Source organism: Pezoporus occidentalis, unplaced genomic scaffold (genome assembly GCF_034315485.1).
Source record: "Pezoporus occidentalis ecotype Australia unplaced genomic scaffold, CSIRO_AGI_Poc_V1 ctg22, whole genome shotgun sequence".
Taxonomy (NCBI): Eukaryota; Metazoa; Chordata; class Aves; order Psittaciformes; family Psittacidae; genus Pezoporus; species Pezoporus occidentalis.
In genome coordinates this window covers 5,201,914-5,221,083 of record NW_026914072.1, presented here as the reverse complement: position 1 = coordinate 5,221,083, position 19,170 = coordinate 5,201,914, and the positions used below count along the sequence as shown (strand labels likewise).

Genomic DNA, 19,170 nt, shown 5'->3' with positions numbered 1-19,170 from the left:
TTTGATTTGGCACTAAAATTCTAGAACTGCCTATAGAAAAATTTATTTGCATTTTCTCCTAATTTTTTTGTCTAGACCTTTCAGGAGAACTGATTCTCACAAGTTTTAGTGAGAAAAAATTGGATTATATTTGCTAGTTATGAGCTCATCTTAACAATAAAGAGTGCTCTCTGTTAAGTCACTTTTTCTGGGGAGCCTGTGCAAAGTTTGTCTCAAAAGGAAGACTTACTGGTCAGTATACATGCTGGAAAACAGAAAGCAGCATCCACTGAAGGCCAACAATTTCCATGTGGGACCCTTGGCAATGTTACATCAATGACCATTCCACTGGGAACCTGGAAGCATGAGGTGAAAAAATAGGAGGTTGAGAACTGCTTTCTAGACCTGTGTCTGTTCATCTCCTATGGAAAAGTTGAACACTTTTCCATAGGAAAAGTACTTTGCTGAAATAGACCTTTTTTTTTTTTTTTTTGTAATCACACAACTTTTGGAAAAAGAATACTGCTTTTTTATGGAATTTCTGTTTTCAAACTGGAATTTTACTGCAGGATACTTCTGGACTCCTTTGAGATTGTCTTTTATAGGTTCTCATACAAGAAGAGAGGATAAAGAGCACATCCTTCAAGAACAAAAATGTATTTGAACATAATCTGTGAGCCTACTGCATATTGTGGGATGCTTTTCCTAACTGTCCTATAGAGGATAGGCTTCTTAGAAGGAAATGCGTTCCCCAGAATTTTGCCTCCAGTCAAATCCGTTGAGGCTTACCATAATATGGCATAAACCGGTATTCACCTTACACATCTGGTGTCATTGGACATCCAGGTTTGAAACTGAACAAATGTGCAAACTCTTTGCTCTCTGGAGATTCTTTTTAGTAGTAAAGCTCTTAGTGTGCCCAGGTATCAGATACACAGCTTCAGTGTGTTTGCTAGATACATCCTGAAGTCAAGTCAGTCAGGAGACACCAGGATTCAGCTGTTGCATGCTGTTCAATGTTATCACTTAATACACAGAAATCTAATTACAGTTACAGCACTGCTGAACTTCCCTGACGCCTATTATTTCTGTTTTTGAAGTGAAGATAGCCTTGTGGCACAAAGACTAGGGTTGAAGCTAACCCTGGCAGCTGTCTCAGAGTTTGAAAGTTTCTTTGAAAAGTCTCATTTCCTTACTATATAGCTCTTGCTCATCTGTTTACTTTTCTTACTTGTATGGTGGGTAAATAGAATATCTAATTTTACTTTTTTGTCTATTAAAACATTAACGTTTTAAGTATATTATACTATATAATTTTCTGTATGACAAAACAGTGTTATAAATTTCACAAAGAAGTTGTATGGGTGTGAAAGGATGCTGGAAAAAAAATCACTTCTCTTTAAAAAGAATGAAATCCTTTTAAGCAGTATCCACGCTGGGAGCTCTCTAATGTGTAAAGCTTAGTCTTTGTCAAAAGTTCTAACCAATCTAATAAAAAGATTTTACAGAACCAAAGGAAATAAATGTTTGGCTTAAATTTCAGGTTTCCCCTCTAGCAGTCCTTGGCTGTTTATTACAGTATTTTCTTTCATGATCTTAGTTATGAGATCGGTTGTTTTTAAACGCAGCTCTTACTTAGCCTGTTCAATGTATCATGAAAGTAGTAGCGTAAAACCTCCGAATGTTTAGGCTTCAGTGTTCTCAAATAACTATTTTACAAATCTACTTGGTAACTCTGTAGAATTTATTTGCTCAATTAGCGAACTATTGCTGATGGTGCTAAAGGTGTTTGTGAATAATGCTGTTATTAGATCTGTTTAGGCTTAGCTTATTAAACGTTGCAGCAGAGTTTACAGAATTTTGGGCAAGGGCACTCATTTTTATTTATTCACATTACTTCTTTTACTAGGTCATTCTCTTTTTTGTTGTATTCAGCTTTTATGTAAGCATTCTTGAGCTGATTCAGAAAAAATGAAATAAATAAAAAAATCTACTTGTATGCATTCCTGGGTTTCAGTGGTGTGAGACAGAGCCATAGTGCAATGAAGTTACAGCAAAGGGTTCTGTGACTTGACTGTAGGGTTCACTCCTGTGTATATGAAGTAGAGAATATATTCGTATGGGTTAAAAAAAAAAATAAAAAATCCCCCTTACAGTACTTTCCATTAACCTTTTTTATTTCCTAACCCAGAAGAATATTACTTCCCTTTTCACATAATTCTTGTTTATCCTGAGTTGACATCCATTTGGTCCTTTTGAATGCCAAATAAAAATTTCCATAGCACAGCCTTACCTGGAGATGGAAATAAATTGTTGCACAAAGGCCACTGAAAGGAGAAAAATTCTGTCATTTGTGTTCTTTAACAGTAGACCTTGTCTTCACAAGTGTTTACAATCAAAATAGAATCCTCCCCCCTTATGGGAGTAGGGCCCTTAAAACTGACATTTATATAATACCTTATTGAAAAGAAAATATTTTCCCTTCCTGACTTACCATCTGGTGTCCTCTAAATACTAAATATTAACATATTGAAAGAGAGCCTTAAACCCATGTGAGTTTAAACTATTTAAATATTGTTGCAGTTAAAGTTCCACAGTGAGCTGTACTCCCTTTAGTATTTTTTATTCCACATTTCTTTAATCATACCTATGATGATAGTGTATTGCAAAATAGCTGCATAAAACCATGTGAACAACATATTTATTGATACATAAATAGATAATGTTTTAAATTCTTAAGTGCTATTAATTATACAGTTATTGAAACCTCTAAGGATCAAAGGATTTTATATCAGAGGGATTTCACATACAGCTTGGATTATGTTGCTAAATAATAGCACAGTAGTACTTCTTTAGAATTGAAAAATAGCTTAGAGAGGAGTATGATGCCTATAGTTGGTGTAATGCATTGGTAATTAAGAAGGTGTGAGGTTAAGCTTCATTAGCTGCTGTGGGATTGTATCTTGGATTTTATTATCCCCTAGAGAACGTAAGAAGCGAGAGAGGTCAAACTGTTAGAATCTGATTTTGCTTCGTGCATCTGCCAAAACAAGGCAGGCAAAGTAATGTGGCAGCAAACACAGAAAGGCCTAGCTTGCTCACAGATATGGGTTGTGCTCCACATTATTACAAAGATAAAATATTTATTAATGAAATTAATTGTTTCTTGTTTGCAATAAAACCTTCATAAGCTGAGTTTGTAGAAAACAAATTTATTTTAGTTGCATTGTCCTTTAGTATTAGCACTTTGGAAAATAATTTTCTTTCCCAAACTTTTTATTTTAAAACATAGTAACAAACCTCTCTTTCCTTCCTACTACATCTCACCCAAAGACAAATGCCCAATCAAACCGCACTTAATAACTTTAGCACTTGTCTGCCTTTCTGTGTACTCATGTTACAGAGCAAAGACTGGTATTTTAGTTGACCCCAAGAAATGCTGTGGTTTTGGTTTGTTGTGGGTTTTTTGTTTTTTACTACTGCACTGCTGTGTGCTTTGGATTTTAATATACCTTATGAGAGATTTATCTTTTCTTAGCCTGGAAGAATGTAACAGTTCTCAGGAGTTGATACACTCGATGCCACAAAATTGTCAGTCCGAAAGCTTTTCAAAGCTATATGATGTGGGAGCGGAGATACTTTTAAGCAGAAACAGGTTAAATAGAGATACTACAGGCTGATAAATCAAGTCTCTTAGTCTTTTGTTTAAGTAACACTTTTATTTCCAAATTCTGAATGTAATTTTGGAAAAGTAACTTTTAAGCATTTTCATTAACTTGTATTCTGAAATTCTGATTTTTATTCTAAGAACATAAAGGTATTTAAACCTAAACAGGCTCACAATCCCAAATCCTACTTTAAATTCTAATATTTTCAGCAGAATTTAAGCGCTTTTTCATTGTGATAGAGAAGTACAGTTCTCAAACATAAATAATTATTTAATAAGACTGCTGGAAAATAGTGTGTTTCTTAATTTGTAATGAAGCTGGGAGAAAGGGAGTTGTGCTAAATCACTGCTCCTGAGTCCACTCACACAGATATCTTGAGGAGAAGCCCAGGCTTACCCATCTTAAAATGTTGCTCATAAATGTCTTCGACTACTCTCCATGCATGTTTTGCTGTATAGTTTTCAGTTCGCTTTTTATATAGCTGTGCCAGAAAAGCTGGTGTTCTGTGGCTAGTTTGGCTGCTGGTTTGCTTCACCCTTTCCATAACTTTTCCTTGTAGTTTTAAGAACAATCTGAGAATTGATGAATATGTTGTAGTTCTTGGACAGTGATGATACTTTTCATGACATGGAAGAGCTATGAAGTACTTATCTAACAACCAGCCTTAATCTTTGAGAGTATGCCTAGGTTATGACAATGGAAAACTTTTTCGCACTTGGGTGCTTTGTATCACTCAGGTATGGTCAGGTTTGGAAAGAGCTATTTCCTTGAAACAAAGAGCATTTAAATATCAGTTTCAGAAGAGGGGAAAACCTTTTGTTCCAGTTGCATTTATCATGAAGATAAAGATGTTTGGATCATTTCAATTTCAGTATTGCCCATAAAACAGGTTTATATAACTGTGTTCTTTGTCTGTAATTCTCCCAGTCCCAAGCCTACTAACCAGTTCTAAGCTCTCCTCCTTTCCAGATGTGCTTATACAAAGATCTAGTTTTGAAAATTATGGACTGGGATACATGAGTCAGGACATCCTAAGGCAAAACAACGTTAGCAATCATCTGTATATCATGCTTAGTCTTTTACGAGGCTAATGAAGGCATGCACATTGACTTCTAGTCAATGGAGACATACCTTCAAATAGCAACCACATGTTCTGCCTCTCTTTCATACAGGTTAGTGTAAATGAGACAGAAACAAGGGTAAACAGAAGCTGGGATAATTGTGGTAAAGTTAGGATGTTTCTTGCACAGGGACAAGAACAAGGTACATCTAAGAAACATATTTTTCAGCTAAGTGTGGTAATTATTAGATAATGCATTTTGGAAAATCCACTGGGGAAATAAAGAGTTGTTCTTGGCATGAGAGTGCTTCTGATTCCTCCTGTGGGGTAGCAAGGGACTAGAACAGCATAAACCTGATGTAAAATAATGTATGTGCTGACTGCAATGGTAATAAACTATACTAAACTGTGTTGTCAAAAAAAGACTACTTCAGATGATTACTTAGAAGGGTCTTTATTAGCTTCAGGTAAAGCCATTTTAACTTGATCTCTTAATCTGCTTCATTCTTAGCAGCAGTTAGGGCATACCGCAGTGCCTAATTGTGTTGCACTGATAATGCATCTGCCTCTGATTATTTTGGACTGAGGTTCTGAGTGTCATCAGCTAGTGTCTCCCTTCCATATAGTGCTGTGTAAGAAGGTTTTGTTCTGTGTTTGACTGCAAGGCAAAAGCTTTCTTTCAGTGTTATATGAGGGTATTGAAGTAGCTTGTGTTTCATCAGTAATGCTTGGAGAATCTCCCCTTACTGTCTTGACCTCTGTCACATTATGTGTGATGTATATAAAGACAGATGTATATAGCTAAATGCCTCCATCTCAAATTTGCCTTTGCCTATTATTATATAGTAACAATGAACTAGTAGTACAAGTGACAGGCTTTTGCAGTGATTCTAGAGGAGAAAAATATTAAATTGCTTGAAAAAAATATTGGTGATGTTTTTCTTCTTACTTCCAGTAAAGGTGAACTATGCCATTTCCTGGATTTCAGCTTTGTGTTTGATGTGATCCCTGCTCAGTCATAATACAGCAAGATGAGGTAGCAACTTGTTACATCAGTGGTGGGATCTGAAATGGGCACAAGCTCTGGGAGTTTGATGAAATGCTTAAGCAGGATTTCAGGATTTCCTCCAAACTTCTCTTGGCTGGCACTTGTTTTCAGAAAAACAGAGGTTACTCACCAGAATAAAAATTTAAAGGTAGTACCTGGGAGCCAGTTGATCTTGCTGAGTGAAAGGAAGAGAGATCTGGAAATGTTGGTTTGGCCTGTGGGATTATTCCTTTACATAACTCACTTTTTAAATGAAGGTTGACTTTTTCTTTTTTTTAATTACTGCAGTTGAGCAATATTTTGACATGATCATGCGTTAGCAGCTTTTCACTATAAAAGACATTTTTACAATAGCCAGTTTAAATCTATGGATACGTCTATTAGGAAATTAAATTTGCATAAAAGTTTAACTGTCCAGTAGTTTGTTTTCAACATAGCACCTTAGTTTGAAATAAGATTCATTAACTATTTATTGTGGATATCTGAGTTACATTAGAAATTCAATTTTTTCTTTTTTTTTTTTTTTTGTAATTAAAATCCTTTCTGTAATGCTCTTAGAAGTAAACACAAATAATATGTATCCACATAGATGTGAAATGCATTGGTGTGCTTGTCAGCTCATGTTTGTATTTAGACTTTTTCAGAAGCTTTCGGTACAGTGTTCTGTTTTCATTTTCTCCTACCCATCAGAAATCTTTGAAAGTTTCCCTGCTTTCATTCTGGGTAGGTATAAGGAAACTTTGACAAGAATAATTTTTTTTTTTTTTTAATTTATTTTTCTTTTTACTGGAACATCCATTATAAATCTGTAAATTTAATGAAAGTGGTAAATACTAACTTACAATTACCATCTTTGTGTAGCTTTCCTACCCACAAAGCTTAATTTTTAAACTGTACTAGTATCGGTATGATATACAAGTGTATCTTTTAAATAAGCTGTAAGAAATCTTAACATTTAATTCTGTACATCACCATCCTCCTTCACAGCCTTTGCCAGGCTTTTGCCAAATGAAAGTGAATAAAATAAAATTATGTGCTCAAAGGTATGGCTTCATCTTCTGATCAGCTTCTGAAACACAGGGGTACAGCTGTCCTATTTCTGCAACTGTTGAAGCAACTACATAAATGTTTTCGTAGCTTCCATTACCCTTTCTCTGTGGGGGCATACTGACCAGCCACTGAAAGAGACAAACAGTTGTCCTGAAATTAGAAACATTTGTTCTCAATGTTTTCAATAATTGTAGATATTATGATAATTTATACTAAAGAAACAAAAATAAATCATGTTGTTCCAAAGATTACATACTGGACTATACGCAGGTTTTCTCTCTTGTATTCTTTAATATTGAATTAGTGTAATATTAAATCCAAAATGGATTAAAACTTTCATTGTCTTATTTCTATGTGTGTCTGTTTATACCGTGTCTGCCTACATAAAGCTGTGACTGTAATCTGATGTTTATGGCCCGTATCAGCTCTATGTTATGTTTCATTCGTATCCCATACTTCCATTGAGCTGCTTTTCTGAAGTTTTCAGATTTTATTTTTTTCTTTTTATGTCTTCACACCTCATACCTTATAACAGAGATCCTGGCTAGCTCTATATATTTTTAACCCTTGAGACTACATCTCGATTCTCTCTCAAGAGTCTTTGTTTAATGAACTTAGTTTTCAAATAGATCTTGGCTCTATTTATAGCAGATAAAGAGTACTTTTTCATTCCAGCTTACAGAGATGGGTGATAAAGTTGGGTCAGAAAACTTGGTAGCACTTCATTCCTCTAGTCAAAGAGCATAAATTCTGAACACTGTGCTTGGATTGCATCCAGTGTTGTTCACTTTTTCAGCAATGCAAGAAAGATAGCAGAAGAGTGTAATACAGCATTGTTCCTAATCTAGGTCTAAATCAAAGCTGCAGTTCTGTCCTCATAAAACAATTACACTCTCCTGTGTGCAACGTTCTTTTTTATTTTTATTTATTTTTAAAGCCAGAAATGTTTTCATTAGATCCTTCTGATAAACATTCTAGTACTAAATATTTGTCCCTTCCTTTCATTCCTTTATTTGTGCTCTCATGAGGAAGCCATCATTAGTAGATATCATGCATAATGGCTAGGAGGAGAGAAAATTGAAGCCATCCTGTTACAGTTATTTTCAGCCTGTGTCGGTAGGCTGTTGGGTCTGTTGAATGCTGTTGAAAGATCTACAGAAGCTAACAAAGAAAAGTGATCTTATTATAAAATAGGCTTAAATTCACTATGCAGTGAAGTTGTCTTTTCTCAGAAATAGAATAGTTTAGGAGATCAATCTTTAAAGCAAGACGAAAAAAAAGGGAATGTGGATGTTGCTCAAAATGTGTTGCATATTCAGAGTGGTATTTCCATTCTGCATTCTCTTATAGTTGCATAGTTTCCCCATAATAATTACATGTATTTCTTCACTCTCAGTTTTGGTAGTGAGGCAGTATTTCAGAACAGCTATTTTAATCAAGTTTTGTTAAAAAATTTGCGACTATCCATTATATTAAGTATATTATCTAACTTTTGTGGGGGAGAGAAATAAAAATCTGAACTGCCATTTCTACCAACAGCTGACATTCTCTTGCTCTCCATCTGCAGGAGCTTCCAGCCCCTTTTCTTGATGAGCAAAGAAATGAATTGGGAGAAGAAGCAGCAGCTGTTAAGTCTGCAAATTTTCAGGATTCTATGAAAATAGCCTGGCGCTACCAAAATTTACCAAAAATGGAGGTAATAGATATTTCATGTTTTTTTCCTCTTGCAGTCAAAATGAATTTGCAGAGCATATGCTTTTCCGTATAATCTACACAACAGAACTGCCAACAGACAGTTTTACAGGATTGCCTCCTGAGGGCAAATTATCATACACCACAAATACCAAAGTAGTTTTGATTGCTAGAGATACAGAGAGAAAGGGAATTTGTGAGTGCAGGAAATGTAAAACTTTATGCAGACAGTAGTAACTTAAAAGTAAAAAAAAAGTTAACATTCCATGGAATTTTTCCATTAGTATTATGGTATTATAGTATTAGTATTATTAAATTGAGACAGCTTGTTGTGAAAGTTTTAATAATTTGGTCACTTACAAACTTTCCCCAAATTTAGTTGTACACAAATTGCTCAAGTAGGTTTAATCAGCAGTACTTACTAGATCTCTGTGGTGAAAGTACTGGTGTGAAAGCAAGCTGTTGTCCTGCTTATCCATGTGCATAACAGAAGTAAGCACTTGAGATTATATCAGCATCACTGTCACTAGAAACTAATCACTGTGCAGGGAGAATACAAGAAACAAGCCCAATGATCAGTCTTTCAGAGTTTGCAGTTGTTAGTGTTTTGTGAATAATATACCTCCAGAGGTTGGTGACTTTCTTACTTAATCCAATGGCACAATCAACCCATAACAAAATTATAGCATTTCTGATGATCTAGAACAAAAAGCTTATTTTCCCCTTACATTGTAGCTTACATTTATAAATTCTGGTTTAGATGTAGTTATACCTGCCTAGTAAGTTCACTCTTAGTCTTAAAAACATAATGTCGTGGTTTAAACCCAGTCAGGTAATTTGTTCGCTCACTTCCCCCCCTTTCTTGCCCTCCCCCTGCTCTCGGAGGGACGGAGAGGAGAATCGAAAAGAATGCAACTCCCACGGGTTGAGATAAGAACAGTTTAGTAACTAAGGTATAACACAGATCACTACTGCTACCACCAATGATAATAATGATAAAGGAAATAACAAGGGAAGAGAATACATCATCTCACCACCAGCCGACCGATAACTCGCCCCCCCCCAGCCCGACCAAGCTCTGCCCGATACCTCCTCCAACCCTGCAGTCTCCCAGCCCTTCCGGCTAACTCCCAGTTGCATCCTGGGCATGACGTGCTGTGGTATGGAATACCTCTGTGGTCAGTTTAGGTCAGGTGTCCTGTCCCTGCTTCCTCCTGGCTTCCCCTCCTCCCTGGCAGAGCATGAGGCTCACAAAGTCCTTGGCCAAACCAAAACATCGCTTGTTATCAGCTCTGTTCCCGAGCTGAAAGTCAAAACACTGCACTGCACCAGCTACCAAGAAGGGGAAAAATGACTGCTACAGCTGAACCCAGGACATTATCCACCCCTTATTCCATACCATTCACGTCATGCTCAGATCCCACATTTTCAATATACCATCACTCTTATCTCGGTGCATTCTTAACTTAGTGCATGGACCAGTCCCTATAAAGCTGCTGTGTCCATCTGGTCCATGATGTCAGGCTCCATCTCTTGTAACAGTCTTCCAGAGCAGGAGAGACTGTGTGCAGTGTTCACACTCGTGAATAACCTGGGCAATAGTGTCCATTGCTAAGTCCACCCCTCGATCATGAGTCCATCTCTGTGTTGCATCTCTGCTCTGATGGCCTGAAGTGCATTGGGCCCACCAGGCTCAAAATAATTCACTGTCCCCTTCAGCAGTTTCTGCAGCTTGTTGCTGGGGACTCCATACAGCTGCCTTCCATCTCCGACGCTTCCAAAGCACTGGAGGGGCCCAGTGGACTAGATACTTGCCCATACTGTCCCACACACCCTGCCACTCATCACTGTCCAGCCTTGGAGAAAACCTTTTGGTCCCCCTATATCCTTGTCTAACCCCAGACAAGACCCAAACCTGACTCTGCTTAACTTCTGAGATCAGACAAAATGGTTGTGGGTAAAACACAGTCTGTGTGCGTGCCAACATGCTGATCCCCACCACAATCAGCAGGCAGGTCCCAAGGACACCCAAAGGCCATTCAAAACCTTCAGAACTCTCACACGATGCTGCTGTACTTGTCACTGGGGCTGGTGTAGCTGCTGTACTTGTCACTGGGGCTGGTGTAGCCGCTGTGCTTGCCGGCTCTCCCACCGCCAGCTTCTCTTTTCCTGAGTCCAGCTCTTCCTCCTCTGCCTTGCTGGGAAATGCTGCCTGGTCTCCTGCATCCTCCTGGGGCTCGGCGGGCGGCTTCCGGGAAATGCCATCGGCCGTCGCGGGGCTGGGCTCGGCCGCAGGGCTCGGCTCCGCCGCGGGGCTCGGCTCCTCCGCCGCCTTTTCCCGCTGCTCGGCAGCTGCCTCCTTCCGCTCCTCGACCGCCCCGACCTCCTCCACCGGCAGCCGTCCCCTCGCGGCCTCCGGCCCCGCTCCCGCCGCCGCTTGGTCCCCGGGGCCGCTCTCCCGGGCCGCTTCGGCTGCCGCCGGCTCCCGGGGCCGCTCCCCCTCGGCTCCCCGCAGCCTCACGAAGATGGAGAGTAGGGTGAGGGCCAGGACGGTGAAGAGCAGCCGGACAGCCAGGTACAAGTCCACGGCCACGTCCGTCCCGCCCTGCTGCTGGAGCCCGCCCGTATTACAAGCCATTGCCATAAAGCACAGTGAGACAAGAACCTTAGCCCAGGCCCCATACTTGATAAACACTATCACAGCAAATACCGGCTCTACGTAAGTTACAACATTCTGAAGCTGTGAGATCAAGCAAAACAACTCTGAGAGCCAATAAATCGTCATTGTGATGAGTGACTATTAATCTGGTCAGATCTGTCCTTATCTCAACCCTTCGTGCCCCACGTTGGGCGCCAAAAAGAACTGTCGTGGTTTAAACCCAGTCAGGTAATTTGTTCGCTCACTTCCCCCCCTTTCTTGCCCTCCCCCTGCTCTCGGAGGGACGGAGAGGAGAATCGAAAAGAATGCAACTCCCACGGGTTGAGATAAGAACAGTTTAGTTAGTAACTAAGGTATAACACAAATCACTACTGCTACCACCAATGATAATAATGATAAAGGAAATAACAAGGGAAGAGAATACATCATCTCACCACCAGCCGACCGATAACTCGCCCCCCCCCAGCCCGACCAAGCTCTGCCCGATACCTCCTCCAACCCTGCAGTCTCCCAGCCCTTCCGGCTAACTCCCAGTTGCATCCTGGGCATGACGTGCTGTGGTATGGAATACCTCTGTGGTCAGTTTAGGTCAGGTGTCCTGTCCCTGCTTCCTCCTGGCTTCCCCTCCTCCCTGGCAGAGCATGAGGCTCACAAAGTCCTTGGCCAAACCAAAACATCGCTTGTTATCAGCTCTGTTCCCGAGCTGAAAGTCAAAACACTGCACTGCACCAGCTACCAAGAAGGGGAAAAATGACTGCTACAGCTGAACCCAGGACACATAATTGGAATGTGACAAAACGATCTTACAAGGCTTGGCATGTTTGGTTTTCTGTGAAATTGCACAGACACGGTTATATAGTTGTGTCAGAAAAGACTTATATATGGTGACATACCAAATCAAACAGCCTCCAGGGTAGTCATATAATCTCATCAATTTTATTATTGTGGAGCTGGCTTTGCCACTCTGAACCATCTCAAAAATAATTTGTCCTTTTTAAAATCTAGCAGAATTTCTGGTACACTGATATTGAACTGATTGCATATTGGTCACAAATAGTGTTCTGATGTCCTAACAAAATAGAAAAACATATAAATAATCCAGGTAGATATGTAGTCATCTTCTATAACTTCATAGAAGTAATCACTTTCACTAATACAATATTTCACTATAATACTTACTTATTTCACTATAATAATTACTTATCCTCAGTTACTGAAATTTGATTATGCAAGATAGAATAAAATCTTTTGTGGGGTATTTCCCTTGTTACCATGGTTGCTTTCTGAATAGTCATGGATGCCGATCAATCTGAATAGCTGAGATACAACATTTTTAATGTATATGTTAAATTTACTTTAAAAATGAAAACTTGCAAATGGCGGTCTAAAGCCATCTAGACCTAAAACTCCTCAGGATATTCTGATAACTGAAAAATAGGTTTGAAATTTATATTTTTCAACATTTTATTTGCTATTTTTTATGATTTATTTATATTGTTGGTGCTGTGCTAGATTTGATTGGTGAATATACACCATTGAGGAAAAATGTCATGTTGCCTTGCAGCACCCTAGATGTTTGATACACTTAGCCCTATCATTTAATTAACAACTTCAGCTGTGATTTATTCTTTAAATATTCTTTTGCTAAAAAAAAAAAAAAAAAGCCCAGAAACAAAACAAAACATTGAATTAATTTTCAAGGTGTATTTTCCAAAGTGGTTGAAATGAGAAACCAGTACATTCTGAAAAACTGCTGTCAAATAATTTCAAGTATGAAAGAGAGAAAATAGCTTTGCTTTAACTAGAACTCTATAGTTAGCAGGAAACTTTTCCATCCACTATCTGCCTTTACATGAAGTTAAGAATGCTGAGTAAAAGCTGGTTTTGTGGTTTTTTTAGTCCTTAATTTAGTTTTTATTTCTAAGTAATAAAAGAGATTTTCATTAATAGTTCACATGTTCCCTTCCCATTTATTAGACCTTATTTCTGCATGGTATTTATATTGGTACTCTTAATGACTATCACAGTTGCTCCTTACATGTTGCATATACCTTGTACATCAGAAAAAGACAGAAGATAGAGAAGAAATTTTTCAGAGTAACATGTGCTTGATGTGCCTTTGCCAGTTTGTTACTTTCATCTGTATCAGAGGTTAATTTTGTTTAAACTTTTGAGTATATGGACAGCCTATTTTGCAATACAAGACAGTTGTGGGGTTTTCTTTTTCTTTTTTTTTCTTTTTTTTTTTTTTTTTGAATGAACTGCTTATGTTCTTGGGGCAATATATAAACTGTCACAGCATGAAATCAATTTTCTGCCTTGATTCATCCTAAATCTGAGATTTCTAGCACATTAGTATTGCAATTAGAAACATTAACAGCAGACGGTAGTATAAAAGCATGCTCTGCTCACTGACAGTTTAGTGTATTTCTCCTTGTGCAAAGTAGGAAAGAACAGGCTTGAGCCTCCAATCCACTAATAAATTTATCAGATCAAACTTAAGAGGAGTGGAAAGTCTCTGCTTCACACTCTCCATGGTCATTCTGCTAAGGCAGATTATTCATGCTTACTTGATTCAGGTAGGCTTTTTGCAAGCTTCCCCGCTAAGCCTGGGAATGCAGTACATTGAGGCCTATTCACAGGCTTCTGACATAGACCGAGCTTTTATTGCATGGTGTTTTATTATAGACAAATCCTAGTCTCCACCCAGTTTGTAGGCACTGTGCTTATTCTTTTGAATCAAGAGAGGTTATCACCTACCTTAATCCATGCAGCAGCGTGGATTAAGGACACCAATGTGCCTCAGGATTCTCAAAGAGGATCCTGGAAACTTCTTGTTTCTTCTTTTTTGCTGTCTTTACTAAACTCTATTGGGTCTCAGTAAGGATTTGCATCTGAAATGGGCAACCTGGAGCTTCTCTCAATGAAGACATCAGATCAAAGTTCAGTTAGTCAAGGCCTTTCTAAAACATTAAGGGGGCTTGGAAGTACACAGTAAAAAGATGAGCTCTGGCAGAGATTGCAGTAAAAACATTCTGATCTGTAATCCGGATAAAGAATAGATTATAGGCCAAAGAACAGCCCCTGTTTAAATTGCTTTCAGAATCCTCATTTTAAATAAAGTTACATTTTATGTTAAAAATATTTAGGGTTTGATAGATTGTTGCATTTTGTTGGACTTCCTTCTTTAAAAATCAGTTACTGATAAATCGGAGCACTGATTTAGAGAATGTGGGTTTCTTATATTTTTTTTGAGAAAACTGATCTGCCTCTTATGACTAGATATACATGAACAATTTTGTGTTTTTTTTTTAATTAAAAACTAATTATGCATTTTAGTGAAAAGTTTGGGTTTAGTTTGGTTATTCTATTGGTTTTGTAGGAAAGATTGTATTATTGTTGCTGTTTATAATCTTTGATAACTGATCAGGCCTACTACCTATTAATCAAATAATTTCAAAGTATATGCTCCAGATCAAATTATTCTAATTAATCTTAACAGGTTTTTGTAAGCTGAAGCATGAAACAAAATTGTGAAAATAAATGGCGTGATTGATTTCAGAAAGCTAACTATAAATACATGGCCGTGTCTGGCATGTCTGTATATTTTTTTTTACTGTTATAGTACTTACTTTATTAGCAAGAACAAGGTTTATGAAAACCACAAGCTTTCTTCAATAATTGGAGTTGAAACTGAATAATTTGTTGCTCAATATACAAACAAATACTTAGATCCCATTACTGTAATAATTCAGTATACCTATTGCCATTCCTGTACATAGCAAGAATAGCAAGTGTGGAGATTGGAGCAGAAGTTGTTCCAAAGAAATTCGTTGCATACACACACAACCCTGCTCAACTTTCAAATAGTGGATAAAATGTATATATATTGGTCTGCTCAAAAGAAAAACCCTTTTATAGAATGTTCTAAATTGTTACAGAACCTATTGAAAAACTTTATTTACTGAGGGTATTTCTGATCACTTTTCGAAAGGAAGTCCATGCTTTTAAGTACAAACAAAATAATATTTCATTTTACCTACCAGTCCAAACTTCTCTTCAAAACAACCTTTCAAAAGCATTCTGTTCTACAGCATCAGCATCCTTAAATATCTCTCTCACCTGTTCTCTTACACAACCACTGAGATACTTCATCTGTTTTAATACTTTATCATTTAATAAGTGAGGTGGCTCTTGGCTTTTAAAAGGAATTCAGCTTCACAGTAAGTCTTGGAGTTAGGAGATAGAAAAATGACTTTAAAATATTTTTGCATATTCCTGCAGTCCAGGCCTAGGGTAGTTGTCCTGTAAATAAACTAATAGGTGATCTGCTGTTAAAAGTCCAGGATTCAGCACCTTTCTCAGTCTTGGCATCCTGCCAAGTAGAAATGCAGTGGTTTTGGTTGATATTTGTATTATAAAACTTATTTGGTTATTCTAAATGACCTTTCTTTTTCCTCAGAAGAGTTAAAACAGTTGATGAGATAATCTGATCCAGAGCACAGTGGTGTTTGTGCTATAACCTAAAGATCAATTTCAGTATTGTTTTGATAATCTGTTACTCCTTTACAGTGTGTTCATTAAAAAAATAAAGTGGTTTACATTTGTGCCAAGTGTTTTCCTTCCCTTGAAGTTCCTCATTTGCCTCTCAGCTTTACTCTGCTTGACTGTTCATTCCAGGATAGCTTTGAAGGACAGAAAAGATGAAGAAAATGGATTGCTACATGAAGAGCAAAACCTGTTCAATTCCTATAGCAGACAACCTCAATGTACTATGTACTACTGCATATTATAACAATCTAGGGGATGTTAACATTACATGTTTGATTCAAATAATGTTGCAGTTTGTGTGCTGAACTCCACTAATGTGGAACAAAAATATGCATTCTTTCCCTCTATTTATTAGCAAAGCATATTAAAATGTGTAATTCCTTCTATGATATATATTAAATTTAGGGGGTTTATGATGTTTTATATACCCAAAGTTGAGACCTCATAAAGTTTCATTACAGTAAACCATGGTTATTGTATGTAATGTCTGTGTAATGCTCAACCAATCAAGACATTAAAAGTAGTTTTTAACTGTTTCCTCTTTTTTAGAGTTTTTTATTAAAAGCAGTCCTGTGAAGATGCAATGGTAATTTTTTCTTCTTTCTCATAAATAAACAAAGTGAAATATTTCCAAAGTCAACTGAAAATGTTTCTGTACCAACATGACATTCCTAGATACTGAAAAATCAGATAGGTGGAGCGCATCCTGGTCTGCATATTCCATATTATCTGGCCTTTTGAAGTTTGTGATCATGGGTCTAGAACATGTGCAAAAATACGTATCTAAGAATCTGACTCCACCTTTGTGATGCAACTTGCAACAGTAAGTGCTGAATTCTCTGTGAAAAAATCACATCTGTCAACAGGGGTACCAAAACTTGGTAGTAAATATTATAATGTTGTTCTACTTGAAGAATAGGAAAAAAAGAGTGGGGAAAACCCCAGATGTTTCTTTCAAATGTATTGCTAGTTAATTACTTTCTTTTGACAGATAATAATAGGTTATTGTAATCAGTATTGTTGTTTCCACAGGCCAGCCCAACAACATCTACTAAGTTTGGTCATTATTATGATATATCCAAAACAATGTCTCCAGAACTGTTTCAGTCAATAAAATGGCACAGTTTTTACCTTCCTGAAGAATTGTCTTTACAGCCTACAGTGAAAACATGGTAAGTTGTAATACCACATGCCTGCGTATTAGTAGTAAAGGATATTTTTGCATCTACACTTGCTGTGAAAAGTCTTGTAGTCATGCATGGCTCACAAGCAGTTCAGCTGTGGTTCTTACGTCAGTCCTAAATGCCACAACTGGCAGCAAAGCTGCCGTGGCATAGCGACAGCTCAGTATACTGACTCCTTAGCTGAGGGGGGAAGCAAGTTGGCAGGGACAATTAAGGCAGGCATTACTAGGACAGCCTAGCTACATGTGCCGTCCAGCCCTACTGACAGCTGAGTGTGAGGATTGGGGAAAACTACTACTCTCTCTGTGAACTACTGCCTGAGCCCCATACCCCATCAGCTTTCAGAGATGTGTGTGTCATATGGCTATCAGTTTTAGGAATATATCCATACAGTTTTTAGGGCTAAGAAGACAGGCTGTCTTTGACCTACATAGTTTAGGATGCTATATCACATTAGTTAATTATGTGACTTTTACTGCTTACATCCTACAGCTTCACCTAAGGAAAATATACTGTGAATAGATTAAAATCGCTAATGATGTCTTACACAACACCCCTAATTCCAGCGGAAATCATAAACTCTTCTCTGAATGAAAACTTATTATGGTTTATGCCTATCAGTAATGAATTAAGGAAGATCAAGAGAAAATGAGTGACGGAAGCAAAGCCTCATAATAGCCTGTAGCACACGCATCCAGTATATATTTCTTGGAGACATTTCAGTTCAAGTCAAACATCAAACATGGGCAAGCGATCTCTTTGTTCAGCCCAGTCACTTAATTTATATAGTACCTAGTTTTATGGATCCCAGTGTATAGGGCTGATTCCTGGAAATGGTATGCTGTGTTGTGGTTGATTTTTACCACACTGTGTGTGTGAAGATTTTTGAGCACGCTGAAAGTATCTTCAAAATGTATTACCAGTGTTGTGTGATTAATGCAACCAAAAAGCATAATCTGAAAAGCATGGTAGTGCTAAAACTGGAATTTAATGTGGAAGACATGCAAAATCGTTCTGCTCAGCCATAATAAGGCTTTCCAGTTTTGATAGCAATCTTCAAGAAAACTCTGGAATTAGTAAGAGAAGGTTGTAAGGACAGGTGTACATCTAGAACTGGGATGTATGGCCCATGACAGAAGAATGGAAATTCTTAGACAATTCTAAGCAGAATCTTGAAAACTGACATTAAAAATTGACATACAGAGGGTAGTTACTCTGTTGTCTGCAGGGAGGACAAATAGTCATGGGCTACAGTAAACAGGAGGGATAGAAATACAGGCTGGAAATAAGAAGATATTTTTCAAATAATTAGCATGAGATATTTTTCTCATGATTAACATGAGAAGAAGTTGTCTTGCAGACATAGGTTGGGGGTGTTACAGAATCTCCATCACTGAAAATTTCTAAGGATAAGTTAGGTAAATAATCTGTCAGACCTCTTGAGGTCCTTTTCATCCCTATCTTCAGTGATTCTTGAATACACATTAGTCAACACTCTTAAATCCAATACTAAGTGTGAATGTTACCAATTATTTCAGTGCTTTGAAAATGTTTATGCTTTTGTATTAGGTTTCTACTGTATTTTTAACAAATATTGTGATGAAATTCTGAAGGAAGCATTCTTTTCTTGAGGAATGAAAAGAAGTTAACAATCCTGTCAGGTGGATTTAACCTAAAAGCTTGTAAAAAGGGAGGGAAAGGATATTATTACTGTGTAGGCATTAGTGCTTGGAAGATCAATACAGTGCTCCCGGCATGTAAAGCTAACTTCAATATATCATAAATAGTAAAATTTTCTGTTTTATTGATTAACTAGACAATGATTTTGAAACAATATGATAGTCACAGTTGACTCTTCCAATAGAATTTAACAGTTTGTACTAGACCTCATCTTTGACTGCCTGAAAGTCCCACTGGGAGCTTGAGCTAACCTTTTTTGATGTGTGTTAACAGTGGGCTAGGAGCGTGAACATGGCTAGTTAGGATGTCTCCCCTTAGAGGATATAATTTGCTAAACATAAGCTTCTCGTACTGAGGGTCTTAGATGCATAGCCCAGAAAACACTTGGTTGCATAATGCTGTTAACCTATATAGCATTGCAAAATCTCTGTAATCTATTAGACTGACAGTACCTCAAAAAAGTACTGATAGCCTGGAAGGGACTAAAAAAAAATGTTACAAGAAATAGTTGAAATAGAGAAAATCTCTAAAAATTGTTTGGGGTTTGTTTTTTTTTTTCAGTTTCATTTATCAAAGGCTTAATAAATAATTCCAAAATA

At 37.5% G+C, this 19,170-nt stretch overlaps 1 protein-coding gene across 10 annotated transcripts in view; it reads left to right on the top strand.

Moving 5' to 3' along the window:
* Positions 1-19,170, top strand: part of ELP4 (elongator acetyltransferase complex subunit 4) — a 146,591-nt gene that overhangs the window by 21,194 nt on the left and 106,227 nt on the right. For all 10 annotated transcript variants that reach the window (XM_062620330.1, XM_062620329.1, XM_062620324.1 and 7 more), the window contains 2 exons: positions 8,373-8,501; positions 16,740-16,879. In XM_062620330.1, the coding sequence (XP_062476314.1) occupies positions 8,373-8,501; positions 16,740-16,879 (269 nt within the window). The remainder of the gene's footprint in view (positions 1-8,372; positions 8,502-16,739; positions 16,880-19,170) is intronic.